Source organism: Rana temporaria, chromosome 1, assembly GCF_905171775.1.
Source record: "Rana temporaria chromosome 1, aRanTem1.1, whole genome shotgun sequence".
NCBI lineage: Eukaryota > Metazoa > Chordata > Amphibia > Anura > Ranidae > Rana > Rana temporaria.
This window is the reverse complement of record NC_053489.1, coordinates 650,988,076-650,997,331: the sequence shown is the minus strand read 5'-3', so window position 1 is coordinate 650,997,331 and position 9,256 is coordinate 650,988,076. Positions and strand designations below refer to the sequence as shown.

The window sequence follows — 9,256 nt, the reverse complement described above, 5'->3', positions numbered from 1 at the left end:
GTCCCAAAAAAAGTGGCAAAAGTGTCCGATCTGCCCGCCGCAACGTCGCAGTCCTACTAAAAATCACTGATTACCGCCATTACTAGTAAAAAAAATAAATAAAAATGCTATAAATCTCCCCCTATTTTGTAGACGCTATGGGCCAGATCCACAAAGAACTGCCTATCTTTAGGCAGGCGTAGCGTATCTCAGATACACTACGCCGCCGTAACTTAGAGCGTAGTTTCCTTATCCAGAAACAATTTGCGCCGTAATTACGGCGGCGTAGCGTAAATGTGCCGGCGTAAGCGCGCCTAAATCAAATGAGGAACAGGGGGCGTGTTTATGTAAACTAAGCATGACCCCACGTAAATGACGCTTTTTTCAAACGGCGCATGCGCGCGGATGCTCAGTATCACGTTGAATTTTCTAATTAAATTACGCCCACTCAATGCCTAGACGACGTGAACGTAACTTACGCAAAGCCCTATTCGCGAACGGTTTACGCCAGGGATCCTCAAACTACAGCCCTCCAGTTGTTGTAGAACAACACATCCCATGAGGCATTGTAACACACTGACATTCACAGACATGACTAAGCATGATGGGAATTGTAGTTCCTGAAAAACTGGAGGGCCATAGTTTGAAGACCTATGGTTTACGCAAACGACGGAAAATTTGCCGCTGTCCCGACGTCCATACCTAACATTGCGTACACCTCACAGAGGCAGGGGTAACGTTACGCCGAAAAAAGCCTTACGTAAACGACGTAAAAAAAAAGCGCCGGGCGGACGTACGTTTGAGAATCGGCGTAACTAGCTAATTTGCATAATCTACGTGGAAATCAACAGAAACGCCACCTAGAGGCCAGCGTAAATATGCAGCTAAGATCCGACGGCGTACTAAGACGTACGCCAGTCGGATTGAGCCCACATTCAGTCGTATCTTGTTTTGTGGATACAAAACAAAGATACGACGGCGCATCGTAGAACTTACGCGGTGTATCAATAGATACGCCGGCGTAAGTTCTTTGTGAATCTGGCCCTATATCTTTTGTGCAAACCAATCCATAAACGCTTATTGCGATTTTTTTTTTTTTTTAACCAAAAATATGTAGAAGAATATATATTGGTCTAAACTGATGAATACATTTTTTTCGGTGGGGGGGATATTTATCATAGCACAAAGTAAAAAATTGTCGCTCTTTTTTTGCTTATATTGCAAAAAAATTAAAACCGCGATCAAATACCACCAAAATAAAGCTCTATTTGTGGGGAAAAAATGGACGTCAATTTTGTTTGGGTACAACATCGCACGACCGCGCAATTGTCAGTTAAAGAAATGCAGCGCTGAATCGCAAAAAATAACTGGTCATCCTTCTTGGGCTGAAGTGCCCAGATAATTCATACAATTTGTATCCAATCACACTACACATAGGTAGATCTGAAGGAAATTGTGCAATAAGATTGCAAAGCTGAGGACTATTCTCCACCTTTTCCTGTCTTAGAGGACACACTTTACTATCTCTCCTGATGGTATGTCAAATGTGAAGCACTTTGGCAAGTTCATGAACTCTAACTTGTCTCCAGAGAAGCCTCCATTTTGTTGTAGCCTTACCCCTTACACATGATGGAACTCCAGGCTCCGGAAACATGGCCGCCCCCTCACTCCTGTACCGTAGTTATGGAGACACTTTTCAATGGGGATCTTTACCACCAGCAAACAGAACTTTGGAAATGTCATCCCCGCTGACGTTGTGTAGCTGCCCTAAGAAAAAATAATATGTAAATTCTGACAAAGCCCAATTAGAATATCGGAATTCCATCACCGTCACTTGGAATATCAGCGCTGCGGGCTACGAAGGCGTAGACTGCGAGTAGTGTGAAGTGACGCGGCTGTGAAAGGCTCCTCCCCAGTCAGGCAGTACAGAAGGCAGCCCCGCCGTCTCTCTGAGGACCCCTTGACTTCCTTCCTCTAGTTGCAGGCCCGGGCTGTCATTGGTGAAGGACCCAACAACATGTTCCAGGGAAGGCTTATCACCCGGCTGCTATGTGAGTGTCAATGGGGCTGTGTGTGAGCCGCCTTCATGGTGGGGGAGAGGAGGGGAGGGCTGTGCATGTGTGTGTCATTGTGGGGGAGAGAACTAGAAGACCCAGCATGCCCTACCAGTGTGTGACCCTGACTGGCCAGACACTGGGGCCTGAGAGCTACTGGGGGTCAGCTGCTGGCTGGGGAGGGCATTGGGGTGCTGTATGGGGGCTCCATACAAACACTGGGCTCTGTGTGTCTTCTATAAAAAAAAATATATATTATTAATAATAAAATTGTGTGTGTGATATATATATATATATATATATATATATATATATATATATATATATATATATATATATATATATATATACACACACAAGTATTTCACTATTGAATTACTAAGAATAAAATGATTTTTTTCATATATAATATAAAATCTAATAAAATTAGAATATAATAATAAAATATATATATTTTTATTATATTCTAATTTTATTAGATTCTATATCATCAAACAATTCATTTTATTCTTAGTAATTCAATTCAAAAGTGAAATATTTGTTTATATATCACACAGAGTGATATATTTCAAGCATTTCTTAAATTTTGATGATTATGACTTACAGATAGTTATAACCCCAAATTCAGTATCTCAGAGAATTAGGATATTACATAAGGCCAATTAAAAATGATAAAAGATTTTTAATACAGAAATGTTGGCTTACTGAAAAGTATGTCCGTGTACAGCAGGGGGGTAGGCAACCTGGGGCTTCCAGCTGTTGCAGAACTTTAAGTCCCATCATGCCTCTGGGAGTGATTGTAACTGCCAGCCTTGCAATGCCTCATGGGAAATGTAGTTCCAGCTACAGCTGGAGGGCCCTATGTTGCCTACCCCTGAAGTACACTATAGTATTCACTAGATCAGGGGTCTCCAAACTGCGGCCTGGGGGCCAGATGTGGCCCTTTGCTAGCCTTTATTCGGCCCTTGGGGTACTATTTCTTCCACTGACGCCAACAAGGAGGCACTATTTCTTCCACTGATACCAATGATGGGATACTATTCCTCCTACTAATAGGGGCACGACTCCTCCTCCTACTGACCATGAACCCTGAGGCCCTATTTATTCTCACTGATGCTGGGCCCGGGAAATTTTCTGCCCACAATCCGGCCCTCCTAAAGACTGAAGGACAATAAACTGGCCCTTTGTTTGAAAAGTTTGGAGACCCCTGCACTAGATGCACCATTCTGGCTAAAATGAGAATCACAATTTATTTATTTTTGCTTAGAATAAAGATCACGATTCTCGTGGTGTAACATCATCTTTAACATTATACAAAAAAAATGGGCAAACTTTGCGTTTTTTTTAATTCATTAAAGTGTATTTTTTTTCAAATTGCGTTTGAAAGTCTGCTGCGCTAATACGGTGTGACATAAAATATTGCAACAGCCACCATTTTATTCTCTGGGGTCTCTGCTTATATATATAATTATGTGTGTGTATGTATATGTGTGTGTGTGTGTGTGTGTGTGTGTGTGTATGTATGTATGTATGTATGTATGTATGTATGTATGTATGTGTGTGTGTGTATATATAATATAGCAGAAAATGTTTCTTTTTTTTACTCTTTGATCTACTTTGGTCTTTAAATGGTTAAACTTCCTTCATCTACATGCCAGGAGTTCTTTCCTTTAATAAAAGAACGAAGAGCTACTTTGTTTCCACTTATTCTCCTGTTGTATTAAAACTTGTCAGGCTGCCTGGATTTTGTTTTTCCAGCTGTGAGAACTCTCTGCACTTGTTAAAGACAATGGTGACATGTTGTTTTGATGGTCAGGAAGGAAAAAAAAATGGGACTTCGATTCTTCCCGATTAGACCCCTTTCACACTGGGGCGTTTTTCAGGCGCTTTAGCGTTAAAAAAAAAAAAGTCTGAAAGAAGCTGCATCTGCAATCCCAATGTGAAAGCCCGAGTGCTTTCGCACTGAGGCGCTGCGCTGGCAGAGCGTCAAAAAAAGTCCTGCAAGCAGCTTCTTTGCAGCGCTTTAGGAGTGAAGAAAAGTATACCGCTCTATATAAAACAATTAATCCCCGTTGCCTCCATCCCAACAAACCAAGAGGGTGCTGGCTGTGCTCAATTAGCATGGGATGAAAGAAAAATCCTGGATCGCCGCACTCCTCAAAAAACGATGTCTTTATTCAAAACATGAAAAAACAACAAAAATTAATATGGAAAAAACAGCCAAAATTCATGCAGTCAAACAAGAAGTGGACTAGGGAAAAAAGAGCTGACATGTTTCGCATCATGTGATGCTTACTCGTAGCCAGTGAAAAAGGCGCTTTAGGAGTGTTGCATTTTTTTACACCAAAGCACCTGAAAACGCCCCAGTGTGAAAGGGGTCTTGGCGGCGTTTTACCAGCCAGTGAAAGGGCTCTGAAAGCACTCTGGCTTTCACATTGGTATTGCAGATGCAGCTTCTTTTAGGCACTTTATGAAAAATGCGCCAGTGTGAAAGGGGTCTTAATCGCGCAGCTCTAATATGCACTCGATACTAAGGATGAGCTCGGGCGTGTTCGCAGCCGCACGTGCAGAGCCCGCCAGGAAGTCGTCATTGTTGCTGCGCTAATTAATTTTACCGGCACGTCTTTGGAGTCTGGGAAGCATACGGTACAAGCACAGGGAGGACATGCTCGCCACTCACCCACTGTGCTGCCCTGTTGGCGTTCACCTGAAGGGAAAGTTCCCCAGCAGATCCTGGACTGCAGTAAAAACCTTTAATTTGGCTGAAGAGTAGAGATTTCGATACTTGTCTCTCTATCTAGTTACTCCAACTCTACCTCACTAGTCCCTGAGGAGTTGAGTGTTAGAATTTGCTTTGCTGAATGGAAGAAGGGTTCCCGGGTGGGAGGTGTGAGCAAAGTGCACGGCTGTAATCTCCATACTCCATTTACCTGCTGACAGAGCCGTTCCCGTGAACTTTGCTCCCATGCCGATGGGTGAAGGAGCTGTCAGCAGGAATCCATTGCTGAGTGTTCATTAACCTTTCCACAAGCGTCAAACAGACTTTTCAGGTTCTGAGTCTCTTCAAACTGCAGCAAAACTCAACTTTTGCACACACTTCCAATTCCCTGCAATTTTTTTTTTTTTTTTAGAGTGAAGTGACTTGGAGATATCTGCATTGAGTTTACCTTTGTACATAGAGAGGAAACAACTGGTGCTGCTGAAGCACGTGGCAAAATGAATATTGATGCAGCACAGGGTTTGACAAATTTGCTTGGAATCTAGGAGCGCGGCGAGGGAGGTGGGGGCACACAGGATCCTGCGTCTTTGTGCGCGCCACCCTGCGTCTTTGTGCGCGCCACCCTGCGTCTTTGTGCGCACCACCCTGCGTCTTTGTGCGCCCCCACCTCCCCCGCCGGCCGGTAATTGAGGCCGCGGCTTTGCGGCCTTCTGCAGGCCTATGCTTTCTTCCCCAGGCGCCAGGTCGCTAATTCTAGTCACAATTGCGACCTGGCGCCCAGTAGAGCTGCACGATTAATCACGGAGAGAGTCACGATTCTCCCCACCCGCGATTCTTCTGTTTTCACCGCTGGTTCCACGTAACCAGCGTGGAACGCAAAAGCCGCCGATATCAAAACTGACGTCAGCAGCCTGCGCCGCTGGATAGATTCCTGAGCTTCAAGTCTCACAGTTCTGTACAACAGTAGTTTGTATCCATGCGCCACCCAGTGGTTGCCGGCGGTACTGCTTGTGATGTATTAATCCTTCTCACAGTTCTGTACAACTGTGTGTATCCATGCGCTGATCTATAAAAAAAAGAGACCAGTGATATGTCTATAATGTTAAAGACCATATAGCTCCTATGAAAAAAGCAGAATCAAAGTTTGATTCTGCTTTTTTCATAGGAGTTATATGATCTTTAACATTATAGACATATCACTGTTTTTTTTTTTTTTTTTTTTTTTATATATTCATATTTTTCAGATAAATCACAGGTTTATTATTTTTTTTTGGGGGGGGGGTTCTGGCATACATTTTTTGAGAATCGTGCGAGAATTGTGATCTTTAGTCTAAGCAAAAGAATCGTGATTCTCATTTTGACCAGAATTGTGCAGCCCTAGCGTCCAGATTTAGTCAAACCCTGGTGCAGCACCGTACGTCGCAGTGTGAATATATATATATATATATATATATATATATATATATATATATATATATATATATATATATATATATATATACACACAGGGAGTGCAGAATTATTAGGCAAATGAGTATTTTGACCACATCATCCTCTTTATGCATGCTGTCTTACTCCAAGCTGTATAGGCTCGAAAGCCTACTACCAATTAGGCATATTAGGTAATGTACATCTCTGTAATGAGAAGGTGTGTGGTCTAATGACATCAACACCCTATATCAGGTGTGCATAATTATTAGTCAACTTCCTTTCCTTTGGCAAAATGGGTCAAAAGAAGGACTTGACAGGCTCAGAAAAGTCAAAAATAGTGAGATATCTTGCAGAGGGATGCAGCACTCTTAAAATTGCAAAGCTTCTGAAGCGTGATCATCGAACAATCAAGCGTTTCATTCAAAATAGTCAACAGGGTCACGAGAACCTTTTAGAAAAACCAAGGCGCAAAATAACTGCCCATGAACTGAGAAAAGTCAAGCGTGCAGCTGCCAAGATGCCACTTGCCACCAGTTTGGCCATATTTCAGAGCTGCAACATCACTGGAGTGCCCAAAAGCACAAGGTGTGCAATACTCAGAGACATGGCCAAGGTAAGAAAGGCTGAAAAACGACGACCACTGAACAAGACACACAAGCTGAAAGGTCAAGACTGGGCCAAGAAATATCTCAAGACTGATTTTTCTAAGGTTTTATGGACTGATGAAATGAGAGTGAGTCTTGATGGGCCAGATGGATGGGCCCGTGGCTGGATTGGTAAAGGGCAGAGAGCTCCAGTCCGACTCAGATGCCAGCAAGGTGGAGGTGGAGTACTGGTTTGGGCTGGTATCATCAAAGATGAGCTTGTGGGGCCTTTTCGGGTTGAGGATGGAGTCAAGCTCAACTCCCAGTCCTACTGCCAGTTTCTGGAAGACACCTTCTTCAAGCAGTGGTACAGGAAGAAGTCTGCATCCTTCAAGAAAAACATGATTTTCATGCAGGACAATGCTCCATCACACGCGTCCAAGTACTCCACAGCGTGGCTGGCAAGAAAGGGTATAAAAGAAGAAAAACTAATGACATGGCCTCCTTGTTCACCTGATCTGAACCCCATTGAGAACCTGTGGTCCATCATCAAATGTGAGATTTACAAGGAGGGAAAACAGTACACCTCTCTGAACAGTGTCTGGGAGGCTGCGGTTGCTGCTGCACGCAATGTTGATGGTGAACAGATCAAAACACTGACAGAATCCATGGATGGCAGGCTTTTGAGTGTCCTTGCAAAGAAAGGTGGCTATATTGGTCACTGATTTGTTTTTGTTTTGTTTTTGAATGTCAGAAATGTATATTTGTGAATGTTCAGATGTTATATTGGTTTCACTGGTAAAAATAAATAATTGAAATGGGTATATATATTTTTTTTGTTAAGTTGCCTAATAATTCTGCACAGTAATAGTCACCTGCACACACAGATTTCCCCCAAAAATAGCTAAAACTAAAAACAAACTAAAAACTACTTCCAAAAATATTCAGCTTTGATATTAATGAGTTTTTTGGGTTCATTGAGAACATGTTTGTTGTTCAATAATAAAATGAATCCTCAAAAATACAACTTGCCTAATAATTCTGCACTACCTGTATATATATATATATATATATATATATAATATTTTTGCATGAGTCTGGGACTTCTTTTGCACTTTTCTTATTCATAGGGCAGCCGCCCAAAATGAATGGGCAGCTCTACACACGACTCACAGAAAATGCATTGAAATGCATGCATGCACACTGTCGCATCTACATGGTGTGAACAGAGCCCAAGGACAACGATGAAATTGTAGTATTGAACTTACAAAAGCATTTCTGCCACCTGGTGCCATACTGTGTGTGTATTATACACTATATTACCAAAAATATTGGGACATCCCAGTCTTAAAGGGGTTGTAAAGGTACAATTTTGTTTCCCCTAAATAGCTTCCTTTTCCTTAGTGCAGTCCTCCTTCCATTTTGCTTTTAAATGTCCTTATTTCTTCTGAGAAATCCTCACTTCTTCTTCTGTCTTGTAACTCCACACAGTAATGCGAGGCTCTCCCTGGTGTGGAGTGTCGTGCTCGCCCTCTCCTTTGGACTACAGGAGAGTCAGGACGCCCACTAACACACAGCTCCTTTCTCTATCTGCAACGTAGAGAGCGTCCTGACTCTCCTGTAGTCCAAGGGAGGGGGCGAGCACGACACTCCACACCAGGGAGAAAGCCTCGCATTACTGTGTGGAGTTACAGACAGAAGAACAGGAAGTGAGGATTTCTCAGAAGAAATAAGGACATTTAAAAGCAAAATGGAAGGATGAGGTAAGTGAAAGAGGACTGCACTAAGGTAAAGGAAGCTATTTAGGGGAAAAAAAAAAATGTACCTTTACAATCCCTTTAAGACTGGGATGTCCCAATATTTTTGGTAATATAGTGTATAATACACACACCGTATGGCACCAGGTGGCAGAAATGCTTTTGTAAGTTCAATACTACAATTTCATTGTTGTCCTTGGGCAACCCCTTTAAGGCCCGTACACACGATCGGATTTTCCGATAACAATGATCCGACGGACGTGTTTTATCGGACAATCCAACCGTCTGCATGCTCCATCGGACAATTGTTGTTGGAATTTCCGACAACAAATGTTGGCTGTGCGTGGTTCTCTAGTTTTTCGACAACAAATGTGTTACGTCGGATCATCCGATCGTGTGTACACAAATCCGTCGGACTAAAATCCAAAGTAGTTGGCCCACCCTTTGCAGCTATAACAGCTAGAGCTGCACGATTCTGGGAAAAATGGCTCACAGGCTCACATGCACCCCTTTAATAGCCGTGACTGTCATCTGCTGCAAGCCAGGCCTGGGCGAAGCGGACTCACGGTGTGCGCGGTGTTCATAATATATGTTATAGTACAGTTAGTGGCACATGGAAGGAAGCTCACTCACTTTTTTTAAATCAGATCCGGCGTGCACTTGCCACTCACACCGTGCGCACTCGCTGCTGTGCTCATTTCCCGGCCAAGAGTGAGACACTGTTTGTACTGC

At 42.9% G+C, this 9,256-nt stretch overlaps 1 protein-coding gene across 1 annotated transcript in view; it reads left to right on the top strand.

The window, feature by feature from the left end:
• Positions 1–1,894: 1,894 nt before the first annotated feature.
• SUCLG1 (succinate-CoA ligase GDP/ADP-forming subunit alpha) overlaps positions 1,895–9,256 on the top strand; it is a 79,944-nt gene continuing 72,582 nt past the window's right edge. Inside the window, exon 1 of the mRNA XM_040335498.1 lies at positions 1,895–2,030. Coding sequence (XP_040191432.1) covers positions 1,997–2,030 — 34 coding nt within the window. The 5' untranslated portion in view covers positions 1,895–1,996. The remainder of the gene's footprint in view (positions 2,031–9,256) is intronic.